Source organism: Lichtheimia ornata, assembly GCF_029851405.1.
Source record: "Lichtheimia ornata isolate CBS 291.66 chromosome Unknown scaffold00011, whole genome shotgun sequence".
In the NCBI taxonomy this organism is placed as follows: Eukaryota; Fungi; Mucoromycota; class Mucoromycetes; order Mucorales; family Lichtheimiaceae; genus Lichtheimia; species Lichtheimia ornata.
The window spans coordinates 134806-151588 of NW_026695331.1; the positions used below are offsets into that span (position 1 = coordinate 134806).

Below are 16783 nucleotides of genomic sequence, written 5' to 3' on the forward strand. Positions count from 1 at the left end.
CCACTGGAAGGGCTCTAGATCACAACAATGTTGAGCAGAGTGGCAATAGCGATGAGAATCCACTGTTGAACAAGAGGAAGTGAGACATCAGGGGCTCAAAGGAGGGAGACAAGGTGAACAAGGAGCTCTGCGGGATGGCGACGATGCTGGGGACAACGACAACGGTGGCGATGGACTTTTTGGAACTGCTAAGGACTGCTGTTGCAAGGTTCGCTATACATCATTCCTTGGTAAGCGTAAGCAAGATTCGTGTTTCTTAATGCTAATCTTATTGCACTGAGTAGCACCATGGTTGAGATTACCAGCCAGATCAGCAATTCATCAACAAGATCCGAGGAGAGCAAAATGAAGATATCGATCATTTGACCCCTTGGCAATATGCCCGTTGGAGCAATGGCCTCTTGAAGATGACATCTTATACTGGATGCTACGGTAAATAATAACCATCATTTTGCTTCATTCATGCTAAGTTTACTTCTGACTAACACTTTCTGGTATAGTCGATGCAGCTCATGAATGGACGTCTCGTTACGGTGGGTCACCGGTTGTTCAACAGCATGTGCATGTCTGAAAGTGTGGAAAAGCGCGAGGCGGGGAAAGTACCGGGATGTGATTGTCGTGCGCATAACAGCGGATGGATGATTTTTCGCGGCAAGAAATGCATATTCAAAATGTGAGTTTTTGAATCATCATTTGAAGTGGATCCATTTACTTATCTTTTTTATTGCGTTACTAGCGGAGAGAAAAGCAGCAGTGAGTCAAAGGGAGTGAGACAACAGAATGAAGACATGTTTGGAGAAGGGAAAATGTATGCCACACACAGCGTCATTGGCCGGATAGTCTATATGATCGTGTCCACTCACAAGACAGAAACCTCGGCTTGCGAATGGAAGTCCAACACAGCATCACCGCACGTTGTACGACAACAAGAGAGCAAGAACCTAAGAACGAATGCTTGCAGACTTGAAAAATTGGCACCCTTACCATTCCAGGACGCAAAGAAGGATATCTAAATTACCTATATGGATTGGATCGGTAAGCTTTAATTATGACGGCTGAAGTCCTAGCCCCGGTACCTAATCTTGTTTTTATAGGGCACGGTGGCGTTCTCAATTGTAAGATGGGAAATTATATACCGAGCAAGGAACGTTGGAGATGTGTACATGCCGAGGAATACCCACGATATCAATGGCTTTTCCCTTTCAAGGCGGGTGCTGCTCTTTGTGTAGCCCGTTGTTGTAGTCTCATTATTGTCAAGTGTGTGGTTTTCTTCTTCCCTTATCTCATCCTACCATTGAAGCCATCCCCGTTACATTGCCATCAGCATGTTGAATACCTCCTCCTCCATATCGCATCATCCCATTTTCAATGCATAATAAGAATACTGTAAATGCTGCATACGGATGCCAAACACGGTGATTTGCCATATCATCCAGCCATTGACCATCATTGATTGAAAATTTAGAAGAGTATCGTGCTACTATTGTACTATTGCTTCGAAGATGGAACAATAAAGGTGGTCCGGTTATCAGTCATGCAAGAAGTACATGGCTTTTGTGATACAATAAGGAGGAGTGGGAAGTGGGATGGGCTTGAGAAGAGAAAAAGTGAAGAGATCCCTTCATTGAGTTTCAGGATGAGTGGCCCATTCAATATGTATATGTATCTTTTTACATATGCAAATTGGTTTATGCAGCTCGACTTTCTTCTACATGCAGATGCGATGCATACGTTGACACACCTTCATTATTGGATGTCGTTTAGTTACGTACCTTCACAAAAGGCAATCATCATCATCATCATCATGCATTTGTGCAGCAACCTCTCAAGGACGTGTTTGTGTAACCACCGCGTGCCATTTCACTCAGCTCTTCATCTTTCCGTTAATGCAGCCGACACCATCCACTAGGAGAAAGCAACTCCACCACGCTTACAGCTATGCAAAACATAAAGTTACCTGTATCTCCAAACTTTACAATCAAACGTGGGCTCTTTAATAGATCAACGTGCTCGTCGGGGTCAAAGGAATCTTGTGTCAAAGTATGAAGTTCATCGTGGGCAATCCCAGATTTCGCAATGTCGCTACCAGCCAAACTGGATCTGGGGGTCAACCTCTTCGACGACGACGACCAAAAATATTTTTTGGGCTGTTTGCGACATTGAACGCGAAACTTTCACACAAGGTGCTGTTGGCCAAGCCGAGCCCATTGCGCTAATAAAAACCCCCACGTTTCATTGTAAAGTTTGGAGATACAGGCACCTTTATGTTTGTAAGCGTGATGCTATATGAAGAGTGGTCTTTGTTCATTGTCAAGTAGGTGGACCCTGGCAGATCAAAAGATGCAGAGGGTCGTGTTGTGTAACACAGCTACGTTTGCATGAATGGAAGGGTCAATGTATAATTACTTTATGGATCATCTAGGAACAGGCATGTATTGCTAGCTAACGGCCACTTTTATCCAATCTTCCTTGTTGCGAGATCCACTGCATGGGAACGATGCCCCTGCTCCAGACATTCATTTCCATGATTAAAGTAGGTTGATCCGAGCTGATTTGACTGAGCTGCGGTCAAAGAGAGATTACATCACTCTGGACATAAAGCACGCTCGATGTAGCTCAACCGATGTAATCTTGTGTGAGCGTAACTCAACCAAATCAACTCGGATCAACCTACTTTAATCATGGAAATGAATATCTAGAGCAGGAGCATCGTCCACCTACAATAGAATGCACAAAAGTTGGGAATGCACACAAGTGGCTATTAGCTGCCAATGTATGACATAAAAGTGGGGTTGCGTACCTATCATGCATTGTCCCTGAAGTCCTGACTTTTTAGCTGAGTTACCCAAAGAGGTCCTTCTGCATCTTTGGCTCTCCTGGGTCTAGCTACTTGGCAATGAACAAAGACCACTTCTCATATAGCATCACGCTTACAAACATAAAGGTGCCTGTATCTCCGAACTTTACAATGAAACGTGGGGTTTTGAATAGAGCAATGTGCTCGGCTTGGCCAACTGCACCTTGTGTGCCAGTTTCACGATCAAGCTTGCCAATCCCAGATTTCGCAATGTCGCTACCAGCCAAACTGGATCTGGGGGTCAACCTCTTCGACGACGACGACCAAAAAATATTTTTTGGGCTGTTTGCGACATTGAACGCGAAACTTTCACACAAGGTGCTGTTGGCCAAGCCGAGCCCATTGCTCTATTTAAAACCCCACGTTTCATTGTAAAGTTTGGAGATACAGGCACCTTTATGTTTGTAAGCGTGATGCTATATGAAATGTGGTCTTTGTTCATTGTCGAGTAGCTAGACCCTGGCAGAGCAAAAGATACAGAGGGACGTGTTTGTGTAACACAGCTATCTTGCATGAATGGAAGGATTGATGGATTATACTTTATGGCTATCCACAATAGTCTATATATTGCACGCTATCAGCCATTTCCTCACAATCAGCGTTGTTGCAAAATCCATTGCATGCGAAAGATTCTCCTGCTCCAGCCCATCATTTCCATCATTCAAGTTGCTTGATCCGAGCTGATTTGACTGAGCTACGCCCAAACAGAGAATGTGTCAATTCTTGAAAGACAGACCCTGCGAATGTCTCCGTCTTTCAAACTTTTGGACGCTCTCCTTCCAAATTTTCAAATGAAGCGTGAGGTTTTTATTTGAAAAAAGTGGATCAGCATGCTCAGAGCACCATCCTGACCAATTTTCAAGTTGGAAGTGGGCAACTTCGGGGCGGTGGGCCGTTCACTCTTTATTGCCCGTCATCCACCATTTGGACAGCCCCGCATTTTAAATCTTCACAATGAAGCCTGCGTTTTTTAATTGAATGAAGGTGATCAGCATGTTCCAGCGAACCTTCTGACAAAGTTTCACGTTCGAAATGGGGAATCCCAAGGTAATGTATATTGTTTCGATAAATCATGAATCGGCGCTGTCCTCCATTGTCGATTTACATAGTAAACCCACACGACACCCTCCCATTCCAAATTTTCAAATGAAACGTGAGGTCGTTTTTAGAACATCGTGCTCAGCATGACCAATGCCACCTTGTGTGAAAGTTTCAGGTTCGAGAGGGGCAATCTCAATACCAAGGATTGACGTACAGTGTTCATGCATTTATACAAGAGGTGTCCCACCTAATTAATTTCCACTCCTTCCACTCCCACAACTTCTTCCCTTCTTTCTCCCATTCTCAACTGTTGACCCATTCAAGTATACAACTACCACCATGCGAACGATTGTCCTGCTTCAAGCCATCATGTCGATCCCACAGCTATCTTGATCCGATTGTCTTTGACTGAATGGCAAGCCCATGGCGTGGACACTCTACTTCATCACACAAGCTTCCTCTTGACACTTCGCCTTCTCTTGTACAATCCTCTACCACGACCAATCATACCAGCATTCATTGCAGCAATTGCTATTAGCAAGGCCCTCACTCCATTGTCTCCAACAACGTTCTCTACTTGCAGCAACTTGTTCAACCTTTTCACGTGAACAGCAGCTAGCCATTGTATACAAGCAACTTTATTTACGTGTAGCAACTTGCTTTAATACAACGACTTCGTATGGATGGTGCTATACCAGCTAACAAATACGCCGCAAAACATGGGATCTTCACCTGGTTGAGTTGCGATAGAAACGACCAAGCATGAGATAGACCAACAGCCGGATGGGAGAAGGAAGCATATCAGCAAGCTATCACATGGCTCTCGTTCAACCAATGTATTGGACTTGGATTGGTTATGGTGGATGGCTACAATCAAGTGCAGTGACGAGAAATCTTGGAGCTTCCCATAATGCCCAAATTGTCGGCCAACTGGATATGTAAGTTCTTTTTGCAATATGCTTTCATGAGAAGGATTGAATTAAGCAGGCATGTTTTCGCTTATAGATTTCAGCACGGCACAAGGCCCAGATTCCTTCTGCAAGTTTCCATCACAGCAGCAACAAGAGTAGCGCGTTTATCGGATATGGGGATGAAGGCAATGAGGACACCAGCAACAATCTCTTAGTCGAAACAAGTCATCCAGCCATGTTGATGTTAGAAGCTTTGATATCTTTATGTTCCGAATTACAGTGCATTGAATAAGACGATATGGATAATTGTATTTACATTGTGAATGGATGATGGGGTTTTACTATGGCATGGCAGTAGAGTGATTGGATGAGGTTGAAGATGAGTGATGGTGGTCTGTGTTTTGTGAATAGCGGGTTGTGTATTCTACTTGAGGAAGAATAAACATGTTGCCAATCCAGACGATCGTGCTTGTGATTATAAGTAGAAACACGATCATCCCAATGATACAAAATATCAAGCGACTACGAGAACTAAACCGCCGACGACGACGTAGCCATTCCGATTGTTCGCTTCCATAACTTCCTGTGCTGCTGATAGCCCCCTTGTGTGTCACCACAGATGTCATGGATTCATCAGCTACCACAGTCGACGATGATGTTGTTGATGATCCAGCTGGCGTACTACGATGCGCATAGTAATAATAATCGGGTGGAGCCTCGGGTGGGAATATATCCGATGCCTTTTGACTTGTGTGCAAAGGATCGGGTCGTGGAATTGAAGGACATGAGGCTGACCTCGGATCATACTGTCGCATTGGTGGTGTCCACATTTGTTTGTTGATATTCAAGAAAAACGTTATCTTGTTTTTTCCTTTGAATCCTCCTCTTTTATTGTGTTTTGGCTATTGCTGACACTGTCTCGCATTCCCCGAGACCTCTATTACTTATTACCCTCGCTGCATTTTACGTACTTTGGATCGTATGCCCCACATCTTCAATGCTATTATAAGATAATGCAATGGATGCCGTGCATCCGTAAGTCATTGTTACCTATCAAAAGAAATGATTACAATACACAGCAAAGGGAACGATCGTTTCACTGAATACGCCGCCTGTATCCGATTTGTGCCAAAGTCTACATTATCTTCCTGCATCGGTTGATCATGCAAGACAACATGGCACACCAAACTCATTCACCCGGGGCTTTGCTCACCACTGCATCCCTGTGGTTTCTCATCCTATTATGGAAGACGTTCACTCTCAAAAGGGAACATAGTACGCTAATAGCGTTGGCTACAAAGGGTAGAATTACAATAGCAGCGTGTACAAGAAACATCTTGCAGAAAAAAGCATCCCGTCGAGCTGCTCGTGCATAGTCCATATAATGGCAATTCGATACTACAATGAGCCATAGTCCATAATACTACCATGATGATTGAAAATTGGCTCGCTTGTTGTGCAGCGTTACAGCTGTTTAATGCCATGAGGCGTATACTACTCGAATTGCTTCACAGCTACGCTCCATCAATTTCATCTTCATGGCATCTACATCCCTCATCCTACGTGTATACTACATGTTGGCAGATCCTTTTACCGTTAATACATAGCTAAAGCTGCCCTTGTCAATCACAATGATCTACCTCGTTGTCCCTTATCAGTATTAGTCCTATTCTCATTCATCCCCTGCCATGGTCTATTTAAAGCATAAAGCCGTTATCCATTGTCGCATTTGCGTCGATCCAATTATAACTTCATTTTTCATCGCCCGAATGATTCGTTGTAGTAAAGACGTTTCCATGCACATGTTTTTGTCATGACTGACGTAGTGGCAAATGCACTACCCCCTTTTTCTTTGTTATGTCCCGGGACACGTGATATGGTGCATCTTCTTGGTATAGTAATTTCGGCCTGCATACATCAAACATCCCTCGTGCTACCCTAACTGATTGCCTTATCCTGAGCAATGTACATGTTGTATACCCACAAATGAACAAAGCATAATGACAATGAATGTTAAGGCTTGTATCAAATGAACTTTCCAGAATCAGCAGGATTCAAAAAAAGACATGGATGTGCTCCCCGCATGACTTGACCAGCTAATGCATCATGCAACAAGGGATGTAAATGTTGTTGAATAGTTCGTTCAGGGCACAGGAGTTTTAGAAGGATGTAGAAAGTGAAGAAACCATAGTGCACATGTATAACGGATAATAGATCATGTCATGTAACGATTCTTATTCTCGCTCAAGGAATGATATATATCCGTGCCGATGAGTATACATCATGTGTGTAACACTGAGATGAAAAAAAGGAGGTGGCCAAGCACAACCAACAACATTTTCAAAGTGGCCCCCCTTCTCTCTCGCTTTCTTTGACAATGCCGAAATCCAGGGACGATGAAAAAAAGCACGGATTCAAAATGATAATGGGGGGAGTGGTGATGAATATCAGCTGACATATGCACTTTGCCATGAATAAAATGTGATGATGATGGTGCATGCGTGTTCCAATGGTGGATCGTGTTTCTCACAAAACGAGTCATCCGACCCATCGATTTCATCTGGTGTAATCATCCTGAACCCTGTCACTTGGATTGACGCACGGGCTGCTACTACCATGTCGGGAAGATGATGTGGGTTATTTAGGTGGGCCGTGTTGCCGCGCAAAGGCGGTGCTTGTTGTTGTGGTGGTGGTGATGATGGCAAAAAGATCAAATGAAAACGATCCAATCCCCCGTAGCAGTGACATTCATTCAACTTGGACGTACATGTTCCAGACCAAAAGTATGAGAGCGTTTTATTATCAAACCCCTTGCAACATAAAGTATCTGTCATTGAAGCCGATGGTAATAGCAGTGGCATCATGCTTTTTGAAGCACAGCCGATTTTCCGAAAATGGAAATGCCATCGGGTCACCTTGAGAACAGTTGCCATGACACATGACCACCACCTAGACCTGGTAACTTTTGTATGGTGTGCGTTAATACCCACCATCTAGAATCCTTATCATCGTATGGTAGCTGTATAATACCGTTAGCTCTAGGCTTGTCACTTGAGCGGCGACAATGTGCGACGCTGCATAAGATTTCCCCCCCCCCACGCTCAATATCATGCAGGCCGATAACTCAGATACGATATGGTTGCTGTTCACATCCGATTAGAGGTCGTGTAACCACGACAAATGAAAATGCTAAAAACATGGTGCGAAAAAAAAGTGACACCAAGAGATAATCCAACCCAGAAATATCCACGCAGCCATCTTCGATCGACAACCTCCTCCCTAATAGCGCTTGTGTGTGGAAACGGAGTTGATCGAAAGCCAAGAATAACCCATCATGTATATTACAAAGTTGCACCAAAAAAAACACACCCGACAGAAAGCGACGATCGATATTGCCAAGGCTCCGTTCAAAAGGGTTATCTTACCATTTATTGTTGTTAAAAAAAGCAACATCTACTTTTCTACGTTTCCACGAATGTACATTCATTGATAAACACCCTACAAAGGCCACTCATTCACTAATAGGGAAAATTGATGAGGCGAGAACGCCGAATGTTGCAGAACTTGTGTTGTGTGTACGTCGCCTCTTACCACTAACGCAGCACACGCCGCCTTTCGTTTTGCATGAGTAGTACATAACCTTCTTTTTTGCTGTAGAAAAATACGCCACATGATGATGGATATACAAAGTTTAAGGATGTTGTGGTGTACGTGTGTGTGTATGTGCAACCGTTTCATTGTCCCAATATGTGTACCCATGCAATTCATTTTACACTGCACAGACCTGATGATGCATCAGTATTTGCTATGCTATAATGCGAAATGGGGATATATCTTTATCGACTAGAAAACCCGAGAAAAGTAGGATTGGGTGACTATTTCTTCTATGATTGATCATTTAACGCATAGTGCTGCATGAGTGCTGCATTGTTTTCATAGCAATGGTGGATTGGCTTCACGTGAAATGCGAGTGTATCAACTTTTTGCTATAAACACGAAACTGCTGTGTCAGGCCTACTTGCATTGAAAATCCTCTGTCGATGGATATAGTGATTGTATGTACCAAATGGCAACCATGCACGACGCCGGTGTTGAAAACAGCTGGGGGATGACTAAAATACGGTTGCCATGGACACCACGTGAGCCATCATAGATACATTGATACGCTGCTGCTGCTTGTTGTTGTTGTGTAATAATATCAATATACGCACAATGCAAGCATGAAACGTTTCGACTGTCAATAGGATGGCGTACATACACCGGATGCTTTCATTGTAAGACGAATGGCAAAAGAAAGAAACAAATAGGCTGAACCAAGATAGCAGTTGTTTTATCAACATCCTTGTCGTTCTAGACTCCAACGCTTGCTATGACCTTGACATTCAGCAATGAAGACGCCATGTTCTCGTGTCCAATGTCTGCATTGGGACCAGTGACATTGAATAAAAGCGGGGGGAAAATAGGCGTTGTCGGCGGTAATAGCCACCAGTGTATGTGTATGTATGCGTGTGTGTGTGAGTATGAAAGGGTAATAGTGAATGAGCTTGGTTCTCGACCCCGAGAATCTCGACCCGCACCCCCCAAAAGAGCAAATGCAAGCACACACACCAGGGAGTGTGTTGCTCCTCCCTTTTGCTTAATTGGTACACACCTTCCACATCTTCCTCATCCCTTTATTCTTCCCCCTCCCCCCATTTCGTATTCCTTAAAATAGAAGTACAGAGACGACGATATCGTCTTAGAAAAAGTATAAAAGGTTCCTGTCATTTGGTCTCTTTTTACTTTTTTTCTTCTTTTCCATTGCGTGTGTATGCCATTCCTCTCTTCCCCTCCATTCCATCCCCATCCATCAATAACGACATCGTCGTCTTTTTTATGCTCAGCATGATTCACAAGCAACAACAACAACAACGTAACAATCATCATCGTCACACCACATTGATGCCTGGCTCTATTGTTCATGACGAGATCCAAATCATAAAGACCCTGGGTGTAGGGGCTTACGGCAAAGTTTATCTTGGCCAAGATTTGAAAACCAAACAGCGATATGCCATCAAAGCATTACAACAACGTCAACTGGATGATCATCAACGTGCCTTACAACGTAACGAAATGATCTTACATTCCAAGCTGATACATCCCAACGTTATTCGATTGGAGCGTATTATTAAGCACAATGAATGCGTACACATGGTGCTTGAGCATTGTGCAGAAGGTGATCTCTTTTCGGCGATCACGGAACGGAATTTGTATCACGGCAATCATGCATTAATCCGACAGGTGTTTTTACAATTGATCGACGCTGTACAATACTGCCACCAACAACATGTTTATCATCGTGATCTAAAACCGGAAAACATCTTGGTCTTTGACAATGGACGCACACTCAAGATTGCTGACTTTGGTCTTGCCACTTCACAAGCGATTGCCAAGGATTTTGGATGTGGGAGCACATTTTATTTTTCACCAGGTAGGATTGCCATCATCATCATCATGCCCATAATAATGCATCCAATCACTAATCTATCCATTCTACGTGTATTTAGAATGTCAAGGTGATGATGTACATTTATCCAATGGCTATGCAACAGCACCCAACGACATATGGAGCTTAGGAGTGATCCTAGTGAACCTCGCTGCGAGCCGCAATCCATGGCGGCAGGCTTGTTTAGATGATGATACTTTCCGTGCCTATTTAGCGGATCGTGATTACCTCTTAAAAGTCTTGCCCATCTCGCGTGAACTCAATGGGATCATTAAACGTATCTTTTGTATTGACCCTAAGCGGCGTATAAGCCTTGAAGAGCTCCGTGAGAGTATCCTTCATTGCAAGTACTTTACCAGGACCTCCCAGGTCGAGAGAGCTGAAACCAATACATCTTGCAAGCTTCAAAATATCTTCCCTCTCACTCCCCCAACTACCCCAGGCGAGGCTGCTAATGAACGCTTGGCTGGTGGTTTCTTTCCTCCCACCCCAGGCTCATGCTCTTCTTTTATTTCATCTTCTGAACATGATAATGGGGGTCATGAGCTCGCCACCCCAGCTGCTAGCAATAGTAGTTGTCAGGATCATTGTGTCTCTAAGCTTGCCACATGTTCTTCACAACGACTGGATATCCGGTCGACTTCACTATGGAAGGCACTCCAACAACAACAACAATCACCTATGCCCCTTTCCACTTCACCATCACCACCCATTTCTCCTTAAGTCTCTTTCTCTGTTTTGATCCACTTCTTGTATATGGTTTCTTTTTTTTCCATTTCCATGTTTCTTTTATGACATTTCTATAATCCCCAGAGAGCAAGATTGCCACACACAAACACACGCATACACACACACACATACCTATACATATGTTGCGCAACATCATCATCATCAATCCATTGTACTATACTCCTTCTCTTTTGAATATGTATCCAGCCGACCTTTGATTTCCTTTTTTTGTATATGTAAAGCCTTCTGCACCGACAACTACCTTTCTCTTTCCTAATTAAACTACTTAACTTTTGATTTGATCAGCAAATGCACAAATGGAAGCACGCACATGTCATATTCTTGCCTTTTTTGTTCCAGCATACAACTCCCTATTATGGTTTGTAATGAGCATGTGGGGGTGTGGAGATATGCAAGAGGCCGGAAAAACTGGTATCTTGTTTCTCAACCGAAAAGTTAAGGGGGTAAAAGGGGAAAAGACCAATGGCGATCCTGGTAGTGGAAGATGATATGCAAGCAAAATCCCCGCACCTACATGTTGGGGGTTGTCATTGTTGTTGATCCTTCATTGTTGATGTGTGTCTACTAGTAGACGATCCATTGAGCTAGCGTGTTCGACACCAAAGGAGAAACAAAGAATGTAAGCAAGAGCTTAGGTACCTAGATCAATCACTTGACAAGCCAATGCCATATCATTGGTGTGAATTCGATGATGATGGTACCATTTGATCCTCGGGCATACTTATGGCACCTACAAAAATCACCTTTTGAGCCGCAGGTGGATTTATCAGTTGTTGATTTTCCATCATTTTGACTTGGTATTCCACGATGCTTGATCACTTTATCATTTCGACTCATCGTGACAACAATACCCACGCCCACTCGCATATAAACAAGGCTGTTGTCGCAAACACTATCATACATCCTTTCTTTCTACTTGTATTCATATCATCATCAATGGCCTTTGGTAAGTCTCATGGATAGTCTTTATGTGATTCACAAGATGAGGGTACTCATGCATCCATCTATGTAGCTCACATCATTGCTTTACCACTTGGTGTGCTCATTGTTGCCTATGGCATTTGGCTGTGTCCTTTGATGGACCCTTTGTGGTAGGTATAATACCTATCATTTATAGGCTACATGCAACACAAACTTGGGCCAGCAACAGCAAATTAAGAACGTGCGGACGAACAAGACAATCCCAAGAGCGTTGGAAAGACTGCCAGTAGCTGATGAAAACGTGATGACTTATTTGTGCTCGGGCATGGATTGGATAGGTAAGAGCACGGTGCAATGGAATATGTGTTATGGATTCAAACCAACCTGTGACATAGGCCCGCTGGGTTTATGACAGCAGTCAAACCAATTCGATTCGGCATACGTTGCACATTGTATGGGAGGCATGGTGCTACCTGCCACCCTCGGGACCTTTCGGATTTCAAGTCAACCTTAGCACTCCTTTTCGCATATAAGCACCACCACGTAAAACTCGCCAAAGTCATTGAACCAGCCTATCACCGAAAAAGGCGAGGCAATATCCTACGATCAGAAACAAAGGACGCGTTTCTCGGATTTTACACCGGCGATGGCCTCCACAACCTATCAATCCCCAGCAACACCGAACGAGGCTTGTGCCCAGACACATTACTTTACAACGCCCGTTAAAAAGCACCGCTTCAAGAAAACAATGGCGCGTTGTTGGCACTGCCACACTTCATGCATGGCGTGATCCGCATAGCACTTCAGTGACCCACTACTTTAAAACATGATCTTAGTTTATTGTGGTAATAAAAGCTACAACTTCTCTAAAGGCAACGAGTGATTTATCCATCGTTGTCAGTCATTGGCTGTACCGCATATCCGTTCATCATAGATGAGTGGCATTGATCATTTTTATTTGCTGCAAAGGATGAAAAAGAAGTAGCTAGTATATATTGAATGGGGTAGATGAGAGTACAACAGGGCTCATACATATGAACATGATGGCATCACCAATAACAATATCATCATCGACTACGAAAGTATTATTAATCCATGTGGGAAAAAAAGTCCCGCTGTGCTCCATTGGCGTGGGGTATATCATGCTCCGTTCTCTTCTTCGTCCCGTTCTATCTACCACCACCACTACCACTACTCCTCCTCATCGAGTCTTTCCACGTACAATGTCCGTTCTTGCTCCCGCATCAAAGTTCAAACTTGCTCTCATTCAACTGCTCGGCTCACCTGACAAGACCGCCAACCTTGCAAAGGCACGCGACAAGGTCCTTGAAGCTGCCAAGAATGGTGCCAATGTCGTTGTTCTCCCTGTATGCACATTGTCTCGTTGTTCCTTCCTCTCATTTGTTGTTGCTAACACGACACTTTATAGGAATGCTTCAACTCTCCCTATGGCACCAACTACTTTCCTGAATATGCAGAGTCCTTGTCATCCAGCCCTTCAGTTGATATGCTCTCAGGTGTAGCCAAGGTAATGGATAGATCCCCCTTCCTACTATGAAACTGCTATCAAAAGCTCATAACAGAACGCATCATAGGAAGCTGGCATCTACTTGTTTGGTGGTTCGATTCCTGAACGTGACGAGAGCACTGGCAAGTTGTACAATACATTAACCGTTTATGATCCAGCAGGTAGAGTAGGCTATGAAATGAGGGTTATTTTGTGGAAACATGTGTTAATGGATCATGTACATCAGGCAAGATGATTGCTACCCATCGTAAGGTTCATCTCTTTGATATCGATATTCCTGGCAAGATTACTTTCAAGGTAAGCTTTTGGCTCTACCAAGGATACGGATGTGGGCTGAGCCGACAATGGGATTATAGGAAAGTGAAACTCTCTCAGCCGGCGATTCTTTGACGGTGGTCAATACCAGTAAGTGTCATTTGAAGATCTTGTCATCAAAATGTACATCCATCCTTATCATGTTTTATTCAGAGTATGGCAAGATTGGTGCTGCTATTTGCTACGATATTCGGTTAGTCATTGAAACCACAACAGGGAATACCAGTAAGCTAACAACCTTATGTTAGTTTCCCCGAATTGGCTATGGTTGCTGCTCGCAAGGGTGCTATGGCAATGTTTTACCCTGGTGCCTTCAACCTTACCACTGGCGGTATGCATTGGGAATTACTTCAACGTGCTAGGTATAGTGTTCTTTTCTCAGCGAATGGTGGTATTGTTTCTTATACGTGTATGTACGTAGAGCTGTGGACAACCAAATCTATGTAGCAGCTTGCTCCCCAGCACGTGACATGAGTGCAAGCTATCATGCCTGGGGCCATTCTACCATTGTGAACCCAAGGTAAGCTGATGGAATGATGAATCGATGGATGGATGAAATGCCAATTAAAATCAACCTATGATTATTATAGAGGTGATGTGATTGCCACATGCGAGGAAAAGGAAACCATTGTTTATGCTGATATCGGTAAGTGATGGAAAGGGAGATGAGATCAAGGGACTTACCAGCAGGTAAACTAGATCCCGCCGAGATTGAGACTATCCGAAGCAACTTCCCCTTGTACAACCAGCGCCGATTCGATGTTTATGCCGATGTAGCTGACTCGGTGGTGGTGGATGAAAATGGCAATGGTACCAAGAAGCAGTAAGATGATGAAATGGACATTCAACAAAAGTCTGTGCGTGGTCCTCAACAACTGCATCATCTACGTTCACCCTCACAAAATACCAACCCTGATTTCAAGAATACAGAAAGCATTGTACCACTAGAATAATATCAGGCCCCATGAGTGTGATTGATTAAACATGTATTACGCAAATTATCATTATTGATATGGGAAGCAGGATGTATCAAGCAAGAATGAGCAATGTGGATGGGACATTATAAAGTAGCAAGGGGGTGATATGTAAAAATGAGTATTCAGTGGGATTATTGAGGTGGCGTGTCCTTGGATTTGGTATCCTTGTTACCATCAAGTGATGAAGATGCACGAGGATGACGTGTGGAGGAAGGAGTCGTTTTCGCACGCGATGTCGTTGGAAAAGATAACGTTGTTCTCAACAAGGGACGATCGTGATTGGATGCATTCTTGGGTGCAATGCGGGTGGAGAGTGATTCCAAAAAGTACTTGTCAATCACCTTGTTCAATGCAACAGGAAGTGTGCGCCAATAAAAGACCTTGATGTCCTTTTCAATATTGCGAGGTCGTGGATGATTGAACCCCATGATAAGTTTGAACAAGCTAACGGTCTCAGGTTTGTGCTTGCTAGCTGTGATAGGCTTGAACCCTTCCAAATTACGACGAACCCGGTTTTTGGATTGCACGGTGAACGACTTGTTAAGCATTTCTTCAAGAATCTTGATCACGTCTACTGATGTCACGTAGTGCTCCCCTTCCCAAGCAATGCATGATACGAGTGCTCCTTTTCCCTGCATGTCGCCAACCTCGTTGGTGATCAGTGGAAATTGTATATCCGCTGGCGCACATTTGCAGTATACCACAACATGGTTATTGGCATCACGCATACGTCGCTCTTGTTGTTGTCTTATATCAGCAACGCTGTTCACTCGCGAAAACCAAACGACTCGACGTGATTCTTTGATCTCTGTTTCAGACCAATTTTTCAAAATGTCCTCAAAGTCGTCAAGCATCTCGAAGCCCACCGTCAATGGCAACGACAAATAAAACTCATAGGGGACAGCGGGTGGGATAATGGATGTTTCCCTCTCTCCTTGTGATGCCGTATTGATGTTTGATTCTGGTCTTCTTTTGCTTCTTTTGCTTGATTGACGAGAGGGTTGCTGTTGTTGTGGATGTTGATGTAGGACCTCTGTTGGTGCAACAACTCGATGGGGCTCGACCCTGAACTGTGAGCGGAAGGACAAGATGCTATTACTAGATGGCCCTAGAATTAAAATATACGTGTGCAACGTTATTCAGTGCATGGGGCAAGAAAGAATTCATCACTAATTTGCACACCTTTACCATCGTACGTCGTTGTAGCATGTAACGGAGATGCGCCAGGATCCAAAGTTGTGGAATCCCCACCACCACCACTGGTTGCTCGAGTATCATGCACGGCCGCACTTGTAGATGCGCTATTGTTGTTGCTGCATGAATGTGACACCGATGATCCTATGTCATACACATCACGGGATAGGTGATAAGTAAGACGACAACACACTCAAACATGATGATGATGGTGATGATTTACCTCTTTGGCTTACAGCAAGAGCAGAAATGGGATGAGTAGACCATGGCTCGCTAAAGAGAGGTGGATGCTGCTCATAGGTAAATTCGCCAAGATCCCATTGATTACGCACCTCTTGCCCTTCAACCAAGCAAAGAGTCACGTGAACGATATTGTTTTGAGCTTGTGTACTTTCGCGATATGGGACGTAAGCCGTCAGGGTGACTACCTCGCCAGCATACGTCAACTGCGTATCCACCAGCGTACGATTGAATGCAAGTTTAAAGTGTCGACCATGTTGAAGAAAAGAGATTGGTAGGTAAACAAAGACTCTCATGCCTGGCAAACCACGAGGAGGTAGCAAGGTACCCATCAGTGGCGTTGTTGTTGAATCGGCGACTCGATGAGACTGATGACTTGCATATTGCGTTATATGTTTCACTTCTTGCGCATATCCCGGTTGGTCGTTCCTGTCGCTGTTGGGATGATGATGATGTCTCCATGCATATGATGTCGAAGAAGATGGATGTCTTTGATCACGGCTGGATGATGACGATGATGATGCATGATGGGATTCTTCCATGTTTGATGCCACCACCACCTGT

General features: G+C 43.9%; 4 protein-coding genes across 4 annotated transcripts; 2 read left to right on the top strand and 2 right to left on the bottom strand.

The window, feature by feature from the left end:
• Nucleotides 1-5150: 5150 nt before the first annotated feature.
• On the bottom strand, nucleotides 5151-5639 carry O0I10_003386 (uncharacterized protein; the record flags this gene model as incomplete). Its single annotated transcript, XM_058483457.1, has 1 exon — nucleotides 5151-5639. One exon carries the CDS (start codon nucleotides 5637-5639, stop codon nucleotides 5151-5153), a length of 489 nt encoding a protein of 162 aa, XP_058345656.1.
• Nucleotides 5640-9693: 4054 nt separating this feature from the next.
• Nucleotides 9694-11017, top strand: O0I10_003387 (uncharacterized protein; the record flags this gene model as incomplete). Its single annotated transcript, XM_058483458.1, has 2 exons — nucleotides 9694-10279; nucleotides 10356-11017. 2 exons carry the CDS (start codon nucleotides 9694-9696, stop codon nucleotides 11015-11017), a joined length of 1248 nt encoding a protein of 415 aa, XP_058345657.1.
• Nucleotides 11018-13188: 2171 nt separating this feature from the next.
• Nucleotides 13189-14635, top strand: O0I10_003388 (uncharacterized protein; the record flags this gene model as incomplete). Its single annotated transcript, XM_058483459.1, has 10 exons — nucleotides 13189-13332; nucleotides 13395-13493; nucleotides 13561-13654; nucleotides 13720-13790; nucleotides 13850-13898; nucleotides 13962-14001; nucleotides 14057-14170; nucleotides 14230-14328; nucleotides 14399-14454; nucleotides 14508-14635. The coding sequence occupies 10 exons, from the start codon at nucleotides 13189-13191 to the stop codon at nucleotides 14633-14635; spliced, it is 894 nt and encodes a 297-aa protein (XP_058345658.1).
• Nucleotides 14636-14916: 281 nt separating this feature from the next.
• Nucleotides 14917-16761, bottom strand: O0I10_003389 (uncharacterized protein; the record flags this gene model as incomplete). The annotated part of the gene is made up of 3 exons (XM_058483460.1): nucleotides 14917-15893; nucleotides 15968-16123; nucleotides 16203-16761. 3 exons carry the CDS (start codon nucleotides 16759-16761, stop codon nucleotides 14917-14919), a joined length of 1692 nt encoding a protein of 563 aa, XP_058345659.1.
• Between the last annotated feature and the right edge of the window lie 22 nt (nucleotides 16762-16783).